General features: G+C 33.6%; 2 protein-coding genes, 1 long non-coding RNA gene and 1 pseudogene across 6 annotated transcripts; 2 read left to right on the top strand and 2 right to left on the bottom strand.

Annotated features, from left to right (window-relative positions):
* Positions 1–635: 635 nt before the first annotated feature.
* Positions 636–2,223, top strand: LOC121173591 (uncharacterized). Its single transcript, XR_005888707.1, has 3 exons — positions 636–1,107; positions 1,422–1,475; positions 1,587–2,223. It is a non-coding gene; the product is annotated as an uncharacterized lncRNA (long non-coding RNA).
* Positions 2,224–4,742: 2,519 nt separating this feature from the next.
* On the top strand, positions 4,743–16,656 carry LOC100785693 (glutamic acid-rich protein). Of its 4 annotated transcripts, none has more exons than XM_003546416.5 (9): positions 4,743–4,940; positions 5,030–5,171; positions 13,332–13,461; positions 13,550–13,663; positions 13,768–13,821; positions 14,218–14,264; positions 15,177–15,287; positions 16,276–16,330; positions 16,468–16,656. In XM_003546416.5, the coding sequence occupies exons 2-9, from the start codon at positions 5,064–5,066 to the stop codon at positions 16,482–16,484; spliced, it is 636 nt and encodes a 211-aa protein (XP_003546464.2). In that variant the 5' UTR covers positions 4,743–4,940; positions 5,030–5,063; the 3' UTR covers positions 16,485–16,656. The 4 variants fall into 4 exon arrangements, 2 of the variants coding, with proteins under 2 accessions (XP_003546464.2, XP_040866019.1); XR_005888861.1 differs by lacking the exon at positions 16,468–16,656 and adding an exon at positions 14,780–15,040 and having other exon boundaries at positions 4,767–4,940; positions 16,276–16,306; XR_005888862.1 differs by lacking the exons at positions 4,743–4,940; positions 5,030–5,171; positions 16,468–16,656 and adding exons at positions 12,656–13,249; positions 14,780–15,040 and having other exon boundaries at positions 16,276–16,306.
* On the bottom strand, positions 5,804–6,894 carry LOC121173631 (protein E6-like; annotated as a pseudogene).
* On the bottom strand, positions 7,031–7,964 carry LOC100809220 (casein kinase 1-like protein 12). Its single transcript, XM_041010086.1, has 4 exons — positions 7,770–7,964; positions 7,591–7,654; positions 7,425–7,508; positions 7,031–7,340 (listed from the first exon to the last, which is right to left on the bottom strand). The coding sequence occupies exons 1-4, from the start codon at positions 7,789–7,791 to the stop codon at positions 7,280–7,282; spliced, it is 231 nt and encodes a 76-aa protein (XP_040866020.1). The 5' UTR covers positions 7,792–7,964; the 3' UTR covers positions 7,031–7,279.
* Positions 16,657–16,715: the final 59 nt, after the last annotated feature.

Genomic DNA, 16,715 nt, shown 5'->3' with positions numbered 1-16,715 from the left:
CAACAAACAACTGCATTCATCACCTTCCCCTTCCCAACGTCTAAATTACTCCAATCATAAACGAACAACCGCACCCCAAATCAAGCAACGAAAAACTCAAATAATAATAAAAACAGAAGGCAAGACAATATTCCAAAGTCCCTAACTAGTTACTAAGAGTAGGCTTGTTTGAATTGCTGCAACTAAAGAATTCACCATTGGTGTCAAGAGAGGTTACTACTGGTATGATTGTCATTGGGTAGAAAAGTCACAGCCAGATTGATTGACAGCAGGGAGATTTTTCACCATAGGAATGATTAAACTGTTGTTGAAGACAAGGTTTCTGGAAAGAAAAATGGCACCGATGGACAGTGACTCCCCCATGAAGGCATGAAAAAAGGCCTCGTTAAGCTCTAGAGAGAAAGCAAGAGACATGACTGAATTCATATGTCAATGTACACAGCTGAGTGTAAATCCTAGGATTTCCTAATTACCATAAATATATCTAACTTTCTTTTTGGTACCCTTGACAATGGTGTGGAGTATTAATTAATTTTACTTATAATTAATCTTCGTCGACAAACCTAACTGATTACTTTTAGTAGAATCTTTCCTCCTAATCATATTTTTTTCATCTACAAAGCTCGAATCAAGACTTTGCTTAAGAGGATCGAACCTAGTACAACTTGCCCCAAGGACTTGTTAGCAAAGATATCTAACTATATCCAACAATTGCCTAATTACCATAATTAAAGATATCTATATAAATACTATTATGTTGGAATAGTTGCTTTTTTAAATCTCTGTGAAAAAACCTTAAACATCAATTAATTTGGAATAGAGAGAGTCAACTATATAGTGAAGCAGCCCCTGTAAATTGCTTAATTAAAGATGTCCTTATATGGTGTTCAGACACTTGGAAGAGTGTTATATTTCTAGTTTCTACTAGTGTATTCATACTTATTGTTGTCATTGTTTTCTTAGTTGAGTTGAGTCATTTGTTGTACAGCTTTTCATTTTTTCTTCCTTTAGCAATTTTTCTCATAATTTTTCATTTGACTGCAGTTATGCATTGCCGTTCCTTGCCACATGTTCAAGTTGTGAGCTGTTATAGGAATTATGTTTCAGGTAAAGGCTTATTGCCATATTCTCTTTTTGTCCATTTAAGTTATCTATTTTTAAGCTTCAATTGTTCAAGTATAAAATTTGCACAAATTTTCGTAGAACGATAAACTTCACTCCATATAAGAAATGAAAAAGTTGGAGTGAGAGTTTAATTCCTGTTATATGGCTAAGTGAAAGATATTGTTCTCTAGACAAATTTGTGTTATCTTAAGCATAGTTAATAACTTAACTATGTTTAAGATAACTTGATAATTATGATATCTGTATTTTTAGTTCACTTAACATGATAATGACAAATGTCTTTTCCTTCTATCTAGGTTCCTTTGGTCTTGATCACTAATTACCTCCAAAATAAATACAGAAACTCAATGGTATGCCTCTAAAGTGTCCTATTTAAGAATTTTGGTCTATTAATAAGGTATCTTATAAATTATAACCTTCATGTTTATTTATTCGTTTTCATTGTTATTTTGTGCATGCAGGTTGGAAATATGATTTTTTGGTTCATATTTTGTATTCTTGGTCAACCAATGAGCGTACTATTATACTACCATGACTTGATGAGTAGAAAAAGGAGAAGTTGACTAAGGTAGCATAACAACTGTTCATGTGGATGAGCTTGTGCGTTTTCTGAGTAAAATCGATGTTGCTATGTTGCCTTCTGGGTTAGGCATTTCCATGTGATTTGCTGAGTCTTTCGAGCTTAATTTATCTTGATCTATGTATTTATTTAACTTACTTGCTTTGGCGCTTTTATCAATATGAAAGCAATTTTGGAAGCAAACTAACAAATTGTCTAACGCTGACTGCTAAGGTAACACACACTGGTTTCTGATAGTTAGTTGAGTGATAGCTGTAAATGCCAAAGTTGGGTTTAACTGTATCTCTGCTTTCTGGAAGTTCAACCTATGAATGATGGCTATCATGCAATATGAAACTTGTTATTGGATTAATAGCATGTTGTTTGGATATAAAGGTAGAAGTGCTTTTGAGAACTTTTGAAAGTCTAGATATTGGGAAAAAAAATATATATTTCTTGTAGAAAAACTCTCAAAAGCACGTATGATTTGTATCCAATCAGACAATTTGTTTTAGCTGATTCTTTAATCATTTAAGGCAGTTCCATGAGATCACTTACTCCTTATCAAACATGGTTTGGAATTCATTGATTTATTGATGGCGGTGTGGCTGACATTTTGAGAGAAACTAGATTTTGTAACTGTGCACCTGTAAGTATTTTTCTGTGGTGATATCAATTTATTTGATATTAATTTTAACTTTTAAAAATCTACTATATCAAGTCATTTTTTTTAAGATTAAAGAGCAGTACTGTTGCATTTTTTCATATCACAAGTTGCAAGACTCATTTGGTAACGTGAAAATTAAAAGATAATATTAATGTCAAGTGAATATTCAATTAATAAAATTGATAGTCTAATCTTAAGGTCATGATTCTTTTTACCTGCTTTTATCGAAAGTTTCACATTGGTATTTTGTAAATATATAATATTAAAAGATATTTCTATTTTATACAATTTTTTTTTTTTGAAAAAACAAACCCCTAGTTCTACAAACTAACCAAATCATACATTACAAAATTATCATTATCTCATTATTCTAATAGATAACATTTTAATATCCTAATTTCGGCTTCTAAAACTTCAATTTTCTATGTCATTTTCATTTGATACATCTTCCATATAAAAAATATTAACATCAAATGACATACCTTGTACTTAGAGCATCCGTAGAAGAGTTTGCCAAGATTCGTTTCCTCACAACAATACCACAATGGCAAATCTTCTTCGTATCACTTCCCTAATAATAGAGATTATTTACCTCTAGAAACTAAACTTGTGAAACAACTTCGTTCGTGATTGTGGGTTAATGGCTCAATGCAAGTAGCTTTAGACTCGACATCTACATCAATTATGGAGACAGGAGAGATGAGGCTGGAAGAATAACAAGATGTACAGAGGAAAAATAGAGGTGAAAGAATATGGACAAAGATGATTGAATTTAGAGTAGTGATACATTGATCACTCTCTATTATAAACATCTAATTAACACCGTTTTTTTTTCTTCCTATCCCATTATTCTTTTTTATAAAAATGTTTGTGTTATCTAATACCTAAAGAAAGAGAAGAAAAAAAAGAAAAAAAAATATAACTATGATAGAATTTATAATATAATAGAAAGATAAAAATAAAAAAATAAAAATATTAGAGAAGTGTTTAAAATAAAGAATATTGAGTATCATTATTTTTTTTATCAGCAAAAGTAAAAGTATTATTGAGAAGGAGGATGGGGGCAAAGGTACAAGTGGTAGCCACCCAAATACAAAAGATCAACATATACACTTCCAATCCTCTAAGGCTCTAACCCAAAGTCCCTCAACTAAAAAACTGCTAATTAAAAAATCACGGCTTCATAAATTATCCCCTGTAACTAGGGGTGGGTAAGCGGGCCGGCCCGCCCACGTAAGGCCCGTCCGTATAAGTCCGCATTGGTAGTGAACCGGGTCAGTCCGTCCCACTTCTTACTCGGAACAAATAAATTGGCCCCCGCCCCGCGGACCCCGTGGGTCAAACGGGCCGGTCCGCGGGCCTAGTTTAAAAGAATTTCAATTTTAATAAAAATATAATACAATCAAATTAAGTTAAATACAAATGTAAATAAAATCTCAATAATTAGTCAATTACATCAATAAAATAAATAATGTCTTAACAAAAGAAAATCCAAGCAATAAATTTAAAATATGAAATTTAAACATCTCCAACAACAAATGATTTCATATTTGAAGTAGCTTGAGCCTTCTCCATCTCCATATCTTCATCTTCTTTTCCTAAAACTCGAAATAATAATAAATATTAGAATAAAGTCAAGTTAAGTGATTAAAAGACAATAATTATTACATATTATTTACTTACCTTGCATATCAAGGCTTGTACGTTGTCAACAAGAAGCCAAGTTCAATATTTGTTAAGCACAGTGAGAAGACAAAATGTTCTTAGCCTGCTACAATGATGATATGAACTATTTTTTATAATAAAAATATATTGAAATATCTTTAAAAATATTTATTTAACAATTATTTTTGGCTGAAATGATAAGAATTGATATTTTTATTATTTATAACTTTCAGATATGAAAATGATAGATTAAAAGAGAAAAAGATTTGAGAAAATATCAAAAAGGAAGATTTTGAGCAGATTATCACTTATCTATTTTTATCTTAATTTTTTATTTCTGTTATTTTTTATTTTTCTTATCTTATCCTTTTTTATCTTTATCATCTTTTAATTTAAATATTTTATTTTTATCTTTATATCTTTATCTTATATAATATATTTCTTAGAAGAAATGTTTAAAGTGAAAAAGAGAAAATCAAACCTAATATAATTGGGTCAAAATCACATAAATTAAATCTAATGCGGATTGTGGACAATCCGCGGATCCCGCGGACCAAACCCGCATAGTCCGCGAATTAAGTGGGACGGGTCCAAAAATATGACATAACTATGGACCATTTGAAAAAATTGATCCGTAACCCGCGCGAACCACGAGCCCCGCGGATCAGTGCATGAATCTGAGCCCGATTACCCACCCCTACCTGTAACAGCCGAAATCAACATATACATTTCCAATCCCTGCTCATTTATTATTTTTGCTTCAATTTCTTCGAGCGAGTAAAAAAAAAAGAAAAGAAGAGCAGTGTAAGAAATTAGAAAGGGCGAAAGGCGCACTTTATCTGAAAGCAAAAACCCTACCTAGGGTCAACCGTGACGCCATAATCGCTCTTGCGCGTTTGAACGCCTTCAACATCTTTGCAACGGGTAGCACATACCTTGCATTTCAAACCCTAGCCTAGATGGTTCTCTGCTTCAGTTCCTAATCGGTAATAATTCTCTTTTGGCTATTGCAGGATCAGGTGCTCTGATGGTCGGAACCTGAGGGAGATGTCAGGCAGAGGGCGGGGACGGGGGGGACGGGGAGGATGGGGATGGGGAAGAGGAGGTGGATTTAATACATTTGCCTCTCAAGTTCCATTTGATCTTTTTCCCGAGGTACCTATCTTCATCCCTCAAATTCTCCCTTCTCTGTTTCATTCCCACATTAATATAGTAGTTGCACAATTTATTCTCACAAATTTTCCACCTACAAGTAATTTGCATCAGCCCTCCTACAAGTAAGCCACAAGATTATCTCAATTTAGTAGGACATATTATGTACTCTCTATGAAGATGCTCAAATCTAGCTTGTTCTACCTTATTTGCATATAACTAGATAGTAATGCACCAAATTACAGTTTCGAGTCACCGGATTTGTATTTTTAGCAAATTCAGCTGCTGGTAAAACTGAACTGCCCAATTCAGATAAGTTAAAAAGGGAAAATACTTCAATGAAATGAATGAATGAACCCACTTGAACAGTTGGTCTCGGAAAGGGTGTATACCACTCAACTTCAGTATACAATGTTCAAATTAAAAATGGTATCCATCTGAATTTCAGGGTAGATAGAGTAGTTAAGGAAAAATGGGATTTTTGAAACTATTCTCTTGTAATTGCTGTTTGTCTGTGTGCCTAGTCTACCCTCGTATTGTGCTGCTTTGAAAGACAAAGAAACAAACGGACAAAAAAGGTATAACTTACCAAAAAAAGGGGAACATAAAAGAAATAAAAATGAGAGCAAGACACATACAAGCTTACTTCACAATATTTTACAACTTATTAATATGTTATAAGCAAAAATTACTCATGCTCTCGCAATGGTATTTCCAGATCATAACAGCGACACTGCAATCCGGAAGCAAGACTTAATAGAAGTACTACTAAGTAAAAAATAAAATAAAAGCCCTTCATAGTTAACATATCCTTTAACTTTGTGTTTTCTTGAATCTAAAGCACAATAAAAACATTAAACACCCATAGTGGATACTCAAAATTAAGTATGGTGAATTCTTCACTTTGCCAGTGATCCAAGCTCATGGCTCAAAGTTCTCATGTTCATCTTCAAACTCCTCCTGGTTCTGGTATCCATTGTAGTTGACACCTCTGTTGTTGTACCAATTGTTAGTGTTTACTTCCCTAGACGAGTCACCATAGTTTGTTGGATTGTACATCTCCATGCCAACGTCATAAAAGTACTTTCCACCCTCCAAAAACCTTGTGTCACTTATTCCTTGCCTCTCACCATTGTACCTGCTAACAGCATTGCTGTTGTAAGTATTGTACCTGTTATTGTGAGCATTGTAATTTTTGTTGTTGTTGTTGTTGTAGGAGTATTTTTCATTGGCAGCATCGTTGTTGTAGTTGTTCTGATAGGAGTTGTGATACTTGTTGTTGTATCCTTCTTCTGTGTACTTTGTGTCACTTAACTCATATTGGTTACCCTCATAAGAATCCTTGTTGTAATACTTGTTGTTGTAACTGGTTTCGGAGAACCTTGTGTTATAGGCATCATTGTTGTAGTTCTTGTTGTTGGAGTTCTCAAACTCGGTCTTGTAGGGGTGGTAAGAAGTCGGGGTGGTGGAGGGGACTTGGTTAGACTCATCATGATGACCATATAGGCCATAGTCTCGGGAATGAAAGGTGGTTGTTGCTCTGGCTTGTTTACTTCTGGTGCTTCTTTGTTGGGAAGTTCTGTCACTTTGACATTGTCTTTGTCGAAATGGGTGACTTTGCTGAAGAACTGGCTGTCTCTAACAGTGATTTGAAGAGCAAACAAAAGCGTAGTGAGGAAAGGAAATAAATGTAGTTTGATGAGGGAGCCATTAGTAACAGAAGAGAGGGGAAGGTGGTCTATACTGATGAGAAGCTGTGATTGCCTAACTATCTTTATATAGAGGTTCTTAAACCCTTGGTTTTCTTTTCTCCTTTCAAAATTTTCCCACTTATTAGGTGTAAATGGGACGAAGTTGGATGGTTGTGGTCCTCTGAAAGAAACCATGTATTTGGATCCCATCCATATAGGATGTCATCAAGTAACTGCTAGATGATTTTGTTGTATCTTGATTCTTGAGGTGGCAATTTGTTGATAAACAAGTCGCAAAATATTCTTAAGGACAGAGACAAAAGAGATGGACTCTATGTCAGATTAATTTCACACCTTCACAAATAAACAAGTTGCAAAATATTCTTTTGAGGTAAGCATAATCTGGCCTATCATCAAACCTTAATGTGCGGCAGTAATGGAAGTATGATGCAAATTCTGTTGGATAACCTCGACACTAGGCCTGGAATAATCAATAAGTTATCAGTATAGTTCAAGAAATAGTGCAAAATATGGATTCAAGGAGGCCAATAATAACAGTATCCACCTCAATTGAGGTAGAAACCTTTTTTCACTGATTCTCTCGTACTTGTGTTTCTTTGTTCCTGCTTTAAGTCCTTGCCAAGGGAGACTACATATAAAATGAATATCAGGTCAAAGGCATTCAGCATGGTACTTGAAGATAACAATGCAAGGTAGACAGCAATAATCACCTTCCTCTCAAGAAATACATCAAGACATAACCAAGAGACTCCAAATCATCTCTTCGGCTTTGCTCTGTGCATTGATCATAAAAGAAGGACCAAGCAACGTGTATCTGTTAGATGACACAACTTTGCCTTTTTGCTACACATTAATAAATTCCAGGTAAGAATCATACAGCCATACATACCAATGCCAAGGTGGGTATTCATACTCGCGTATCTAGCAGTCCCAGTTAAATTCTTATTTTCCCTGCAGTTTAATGATCAGATAGAATGTCACACTTACAAATTAAAGTAATATTAAAACAGCACTAGCCAAGTCTGGGGAAGGTTACATAAACATAAAATCAGGGTGACATGAATGCAACATCACTAACAAGAATCACAACATTATCCTTTAAATCACAAAACAAGGATGATATGGCAATGCAAAAAAGCATTCTACACAATCAAATTTCATACACTTCTGACAACCTTATCCTATAAATCACAAAACTAGGATGATATGGCAATGCAAAAAAGTATTCTACACATAATCAAATTTAATACACTTCTCACAACCTTATCCTATAAATCACAAAACTAGGATGATATGGCAATGCAAAAAAGTATTCTACACATAATCAAATTTAATACACTTCTCACAACCTTATTCTATAAATCACAAAACTAGGATGCTATGGCAATGCAAAAAAGCATTCTACACATCAAATTTGATACACTTCTCATCACCTACCAATCAGGTGAATACATTTCTTCTGAATAGAAAATTATACAATGGAATCAGTGCAAAATTAAAACTAGTCTGCAAATAATAAATAATGCAGGATTCTGCATCAATCATATATATATATATATATACATATACATACCATGTTTTGGAAACTTGGCAGATTCTGCATCGAAAGGAAGAATCATAATTTCAGTAAAGGACAAGAAACGGATTATAATTTTCAGGACTCTAGGTAGATTATTTTATTATTAGGAGACAGAGTATTCTTAAGTATTAGTTTAATATCTAAGTGTGTTCAGTAACTTTCTTTGAAGAAATAATTGCTTATTTCTATCAGCTTCGTGAGAGAATCTTTGAAAAAAATGTGATTATTTCAAAGAAATAAACTGTTTCCAAACACCCACTGTCTCTTTAATGCGTCATGATTAGAAAATTAGTGCATAAAGAATATATTTGCCCATACCTTTCAGAGGTAGGAATGCTACAAAGATGCAACTTCACAATCAAGTTACCTACTACACAGATTCAGAGGCGAGTCCTTTCAGGTGTTTTAATATAAATCTTGTGTTAGAAAACTTTAAAGTTAAGATATGGTATCCTTTAATCTCTTCCAATCCCCTTGATTTTCATGCTTTATTATTTCTTAATTCCTGTTTACATTTGTTTCCGTTAACAGCCATACACAAGACACAGTTTCTAGCTCTCTTAGAAGCATCAAACTATATTAACCTTCTTACCCATGGAAGACACTAAATTTCACTTATAGGCATAGTGGATAACCAAGCACAACATAGCTGGTTTTAAGAAGTCTTGGTACAACAACCAAAGCATCTTCCTAACAAGTGAGGTGCACTATATGGATCAAATGATGTTATTGTGTTTTGTCCATAACCAATTCTGCAATTTTCATAGAGAACATTTGATTCTAGATCTTTTATAATAGTTTCAGCAGGAGTCTATCTAGGTCTACCTCAACCCCTTATTATTGGGCCATCCTCCAAATGATCAACTTATTAGGGCTTCTAATTTTATTGGTCTTCTTATCACATGTCCAGACCATCTTAGGCAACAATTCTACCATATTTTCCTCAGTAGATGCCACTCCAATTTTCCCTCTAATATATTTATTCATGAGACATGACTGATCTTACCCTTTCTTGTATAAGCAACCATCCAAGCCTTCCAAGGCATAATTCTCATCTTTGTAGCCAGAATTTATAGCCAGAAACATAAATCTTTCAGAAAGTTGATTTCAAAATTAATCAGTTTTTATTTGATATAGAATTTTCCTGATTTCCCTGTCCTCTTTTCCTTGTATTTTATATAAAACTTGAAAGAGGAATCACCAAATCTTAGCCAAAAAATAATATTTGATTTTGATAATTGATACTAATATAATTTCAAACCAAATTCAAAACAAGGAATTATTTAAGTTAGAAACCAATGCAAATTCACGTAGATTAAGAACAACTCTAAACTTCTTTCAAGTTTCCATCAAAACCTTAGTCATTGTCTCTGCTAGCATCCAAATCTCAGTTTTTCAGCTGCTAAAGGCACAAAATCCAGAAAGAGTACCGTATATAAATATACTGGCAATTCAAATCATCATCATACCAATTAAAGACACTTGATGTGTGAAAATCTAACAAATATTAGTCAATTGGAACATGATTGGGTTATCAACTTTTACTGCCACCAAAATGTTTGATAATGCAGACATATAATTTTGCTCTGAAGAAATCATATGAATACACCCTCCCTTAGGCATCTAAATTTGCTAAACTTTTCCATGAAGATGAGGATGAACACTAAAATGACATTGACAACATGAAACAACATGAAAAGTAACAACAACCACCACCCTAAACATGAAAAGTTACAATTACAATGTCAAAATTAAGTCATATCAATTCCACTAGGCAACAAGGTCTAACAAAAGGAATGACTTAGATTAGTATCTGAATCCTTGTACCTGTAAGGAATGTGTTGATGGGTTGAACTATCTCTATATTTCTTTGCCAAACCAAAATCAATACAGTAAACCTACATGTAGATTCAAATGGATTAAATACATAAAAAATGAAAATACAATACATCAAAAGCTAACAAGTAAACAGGATCAGCCACCTGGTTTACCTGCCAACCCAAGCTCATGAGGAAATTGTCTGGTTTGATATCCCGATGAAGAAATGATTTAGAATGAACAAACTCAACACGGTTGATCTGACCAAAAATCAAAATACAAGTAGTTACTATTAGTTTATTAGTTAGCCAACTAGGTATTTCTAATCGGTTGCATAAACAGGACCTAGAGGACCTATATAAGACATTAATTAATAGTATCATCTAAATGAAATAGTTAATAGGGATTTTCTCTCATTCATTCACTCAAGAGATGGGGAAGGCCGGTCTACCATGTGATCAGCAAGCATGAGAACTGTCTTTAGTGAGAGCTTTCTACTGCAGAAGTTAAATAGATCTTCAAGACTAGGTCCAAGCAGATCCATCACTAGAACATTGTAATCTCCCTCCACTCCAAACCATCTAACATCTGGAATTCCAGCTGCCAATACCAAATTTGTATAGGCATTGTTATATAAGTATAAATAAGATCAATTACTAAAAGTAGGTGTCATTGCACAACGTGAAAATAAAAGAAAGACAAAAAAATTAATATGACAAGAGACATTACTTCCTCCCTGGAGAACTCTGTACAACTTGGACTCATATAGCAACTGAGGATGCTTTGTCTTGACATTTTCCTAATAAAAAGGGCAGAAAGCAGCAAAGAACAGGAATGAGAGGGAAAAGAAGATCAAGAAAATAAGCTCTGGAGCACTCAAAGATATACAAAATCTAGTAATTACCTAAGAACAACAAAGTCCTAAATGACCAGCAAAATCCTAGCAGTGACCATGTCAGGATTAAAGTTATGCACGCTATATATATAGGATTAAAATTGCTCTACGTTAACAGTAAATCCCACAGGCTGCATAAGTATTAAACTAAATTTTACGTACACATACCTTTTGTACTTTTTTATTTTATAGGATTTACTTTCACAGACCAAGAATTGTGACTAATCATCGAATTGTTCCACACAATACACACTTTCTAGACAAAGTAAATGCTTCAAAAATAACAATTGAGGGGAAAACCAGTAAAAACTCCAATATAAAGAAAGCAGGATCTAAAAGGCTTAATTTGTAAATGATTGTGATATGATTATGAATTATTATCTTCAATACTGAGCACAAAAGGGACCATTTATAAACCTCTTCAAAATTTAGTCTGCTAAAAGAAAATTATTTCTTAATGACCATTGGATACAAAATTTCCTAAGAGTTAATATCAGTACATAAGGAATGTTTCAAGCTGTAACCAACCCCCTATCCCAAAGTTTTGGACTATCAGCCTATCAAATTGAACTCTTCCATTGATCTCGCAAAAAGTATGCTAGAAAGATCAATTAATATGCATTTTGGTATCATGAAGCAGTTACATCACATGCATAATCATTTTACGGATAACTAATGAAAAAATTCACTATGAAATGAATAAAATATGTCACAAAGTAGAGTCATGCAGATCATAGAAGGTAATGAGCAATGCTGGCCATGAAAATCCCATAATAATAATAATAATAATAATAGTCTACAATCTGAATTCTGAACCACCCAATAATTAAAAAATAAAAATCCATTTCTTATTTGAAAAGATTACTATAAGCATAAAACACTAGCTTTTGAGTTTTGACAGTCATTAACATGATAGGAACAGTGCACCAGTTGAAGCATCTTCATTCCTATGCCTACAAAATGTTATAACATGCTGGACAAACCTACAATCACTTTAATCATTTCCAATTTTGTGCATGACAGCAAAATTCTGGCTCACACACCATAAAGATTGGTAACTAAACAGTGAAAAATGTCTCTCATAAGAACCCCTTATGCATCCACCTTGTCCCCTCCCAAAAAGAAGCATACAACATTAGGCTCAGTGAATGAAGACACAGTCACAGACACCCAGAATAGAAGCACACACAAACCTCGATCAATGACATTAAGAACACCAGGGCAAAATCCAACCTGAACCCAATTTTGACAACCCCTTGCAGAAACTTACTTCACATGTGAAACCCCATTTCCCAAACCAGTTTCATATAACTCATGGCTACTAAGAGTGATAAATTGCCCTCTCCTTCAGACTTTAATAGATACAAATAACAAAAGTATTCTAATTCTAATATAATACAAAACCTAATTGGTTAAAAGCACTTACAAGCTTAATTGCAACCTCTTCATTAGTTTGAATATTAGTACCTGCAAAATAAATAAATAAATAAATAAAACGTTCATCACCATCACCATCATCCTCAATACAAAAACCCGTTGAGAAATAAAAAAGAATAATAATTATAACAACAGAAGGACAATAAATCAACCTGAATAGATCTCTCCAAACGATCCGCTACCAATCTTACCGATAAAGTTTACATATTTTTATATTTATGAAAATAAAAAATATATTTAATTCTTTTTTCAATTAAATATCATGTCTCTCAATTCAGTCGATCAAATATATTATACCATTATCATCATTACAGTAATAATAACCCTTATCATCATCAAACCAGAAGGGTATAACCGTAATAATAATTTAGATAAAGACGTGTTCTACGGGGCTATCAAGCCAATATTAAATTACTACCGTGTTTGTTTTACGGAACATTTGAAAAACCTAATTAAACTTTTAACTATATTTGAGATTTATTTATTTTCGGGTGCAAGGGGCTAAAGCCCCAACCCTCCAAAGAACAAAGATCCAAAGTGAGTGGAGATGTCAGGCAGAGGGCGGGGACGGGGAGGATGGGGACGAGGAGGTGGATTTAATACATTTGCCTCTCAAGTTCCATTTGATCTTTTTCCTGAGGCATCTATCTTCATCCCTCAAATTCTCCATTCTCTGTTTCATTCCCAAATCACACTCTAATAAGTTTCATCGCTTGTTGCAGGCTGTTACTTTGCCTGATGTTAACCTTGATGATATTCATGATGATACCAAAAAGTTGCTTCGTTGGGATAGTCACCTTCAAAATTATTGGGAAGCCTCTCCTTATTTTCTCGAGGACAAAACCTCCAAGAGTAACCATTCTCTCATTGTCTTTTTTTTTTTCGCTGTCTTTTAAACCTTCAATACAAGATACTATTATTTTTCTTGTTTTGTCATCAGAGAGACAAAGTATGCACATAGCTAAATTCTCGGACAGGAAGAAGAATGATTTCACTCGTGACTCTCTCTCACAAGTTTTAATGTTCAATGATTTCCCTCAGGAGTTAGTTCAAGGTATTAATAATGGAACGGCCTGTCAAGGCAGTGGTTATGTTTTTTAGTTATGCATTTTGTGGTTCCCTTTGACAAATGATTTAAACTTAAATTGGTGTTTTCAGGTGCATCTAAGCGTGCGTCGAGAAGAAAAAAGTTTCGATGGAACCCAGAGTCAGGTTTAATCATTTCATATGACCTTTCCCCTTTTATGTGGTATTAGCTTTGGTTAAATTTCTATTGTGAGTACGTTTTGAGATTAGCACAAAATAAGCTTAATCTTCCTAAATAACTTCCACTCTTTTGAAAGAAATTTATGAAATTCTCATTACTTAAAAGTTGCATAATATGCTGTTTTATTGGGCAGTATATGTGCATATGGATGCAACATTCCATTCTAGTTTGTAATATTTTTGTATAAATGATTGATAGCTTCAGATACTGAAACTAATTTTTATTTGATTGTTGAACTTGGTATTTTATCCATGTGTACAAAGTGGATCATTGTATACTTATAATAATGATGATCAGCTTTAGATTTGTCTTTCTGATTAATTAAGATGCTTTTGTGACAGAGATGAAGAAACTTGATTTCTTTGAACAACAAGAGAAAACAAACCAGGTAGAGCATCTATGTTTGAAACTTCTTCCTTTATGTGTGTGTGATAACAAGACACTAACACTTCCATTCATTTCATTATGGAACATATTTATTAAATACAATTCAATTTGATTTAAATTACTAAGTTCAATATTTATTGTTACTGTATGGGGATAGGGTTTTAAGTTGTGGCAGATGTCCTGGTTGCAATGAAGGTAGATGTTATCTGCAATTGCTGCCACATGCAGTTGTGGCCACCACAACATAGATAGGACTTTCTGTACACTTTAAGGTTCTTTGTGGCACATAGAATGGAAATTGAAACTACAATTTTTAATTTCAGGCTTAGTATATCTTTTAAAATTGGAATTTTAATTCCTAATAACATTTTAAAGGAACTGAGCTATAACTAGCTGAAGATATTCTCAGTTCTTAATCTAGATCCTAAGATTTGTAATTGAAAGAAGCCAAAATTAATAAGAGGTGGTCTCTAACCCACACATATAATAAGGTGTAATAAGTTACTACAACCTCAGATTGATACTTCAACAACCTCCTCTGCTGCTTTCATCATCACCACTATTTATTGCCACTGTCATTGTGAACACTGCCACAACCTTTGCCACTCCACCGATGCCATTATTGTTGTCACCACCAGTGCTAATCCCGTTAGTATTGCCTCCACCACCGTTGCCATCAATTTTATTATCACTACATCCAGTATCATTGCATTGTTACTACCTCCATCACCATAACTACCATTGCTGCAACTCTCCATTAGCAAACTTCAAGGAATGGTGAGCACTAGATCATTAGTTTTGGGAGTAAGATTGCATTTGATCCAAATGAATATTGTATTTCTTTTCAGATTCTAGTGTCGGGCAAGCTTTACTTTTCCAATTCATTCTATTTTGATGATTTTTTCACATGCAGGGCAAAGAGGAAAATGATGAAAATGAAAAGAAAGATGGAGAAGATGGAGACGAGGATGAAAATGCACAAGAGGAGGATGAAGAAGATATTAGTGATGATGATTATAATCAGGTTCCACTATAACCTCTACTTTAATATGTAAATTTTGCCATTCTAGGACCCGAGATGGTTCTTTCTCATTCTCATCTTTATGATGTAGTAGTAATACATTTTTTATTCTCAAAAACTTACCCAGAAAAATTTTCAAATGGAATTAAAGAAGCTATAAACTAAACCTTCCAGCTGTATGGTTTACTGTGTCTAAATTAAAACCATTTTGTTGAAATATGTCAAGGGTTGAGCATGACCTTTAAAATTTTAAATTTTAAAATAGATATACTGAAAACACCTTTAATTTTTAAGTTGATAATGGAGGCAAGTTTCATAGCTGTGGCAGTATAGCATCTTGATCTTTCCCCCTTCTTTATAGGAGAAATTAAGTGTCTCTCGTTAACATATATAACCTTGGCAAATTGAGCTTTGTGATTGTTCAAGATCCTGTAGACCCAACTGACGATTCATTAGTTATCCACAATTGTACTGCCCCTTCTGACCCGAAACCAAAATATAAAACTGAAAAAAATAGAATTAGTCTATCTTTTGTTTTGTTAGGTTTCTTTGAAATTTTAAGTGGATTCCATATCAAACTTGGCACTTAGATGACGAAAATTGTGATGTTTGGTTTATCTTGTTCTTGCTCTGAGATTTGTTAGGTTTCTTTTAAATTGAAGAAGTCAATTCTATATTAAACGTGGCATTTGCTTAAATGTTGCATACACATATTGCACTTTCTTCCTTTGACAACAGGTGGTGGTATGAACTTTTTTCAGCATTCAATGAAATTGTTAGTAAAATTGGATTTTTTTTGAAGTTGCTTAATTTTACCTGGTGTTAGTAGTTTGAACTTTGAAGAGTTATTTTACCGTTTTCCCTTTCTTGTTACGGTTCTATGTTTTGTTTTATGTTATGAAGCATACTGTTGCTAAGCTTTGTTTTTTCGTTTCCCTGTTTAAAAAAAAAACTAAAAATTTAAGTGCCTAACTCAATTAAAATCTTGCAGAATATAGATTTTGATGACGATGAAGATGATTATAATGATGTAGATGACGGGGATGGTATTGTCACTTTACTTTTCCAATGCATTTCTCATTTTTCATTCACTTCAATCATCTTAATCCAAATTCAACAACTGTGGCAAATTTATTCAACTTATCAATTCTTCTGCTCAACTACTATTTTTCCTTTATCGCAGATGAACCTACCTATTAGATATCAGTATGGAGAATGTTCTTCTGCTCATCCCGTGACAGCTATACAAGCATGGACTGTTGCTCCTTTAATTTTACAGTTTGGAAGTTAAAATTGTTCGTTAGCCTTATTTGGCTTTTACTTTGTCACTATTTTAACTTGTTCAATTACTAACGGATGTTTTCCTTGTAAATGTTTAGATTAAAGAAGTATACCGCTTGACGAGAAAGAAAATATGGTTGTAGAAAACTT

This window comes from Glycine max, chromosome 15 (genome assembly GCF_000004515.6).
Source record: "Glycine max cultivar Williams 82 chromosome 15, Glycine_max_v4.0, whole genome shotgun sequence".
In the NCBI taxonomy this organism is placed as follows: Eukaryota; Viridiplantae; Streptophyta; class Magnoliopsida; order Fabales; family Fabaceae; genus Glycine; species Glycine max.
This window is presented reverse-complemented; position numbering and strand designations above follow the sequence as displayed.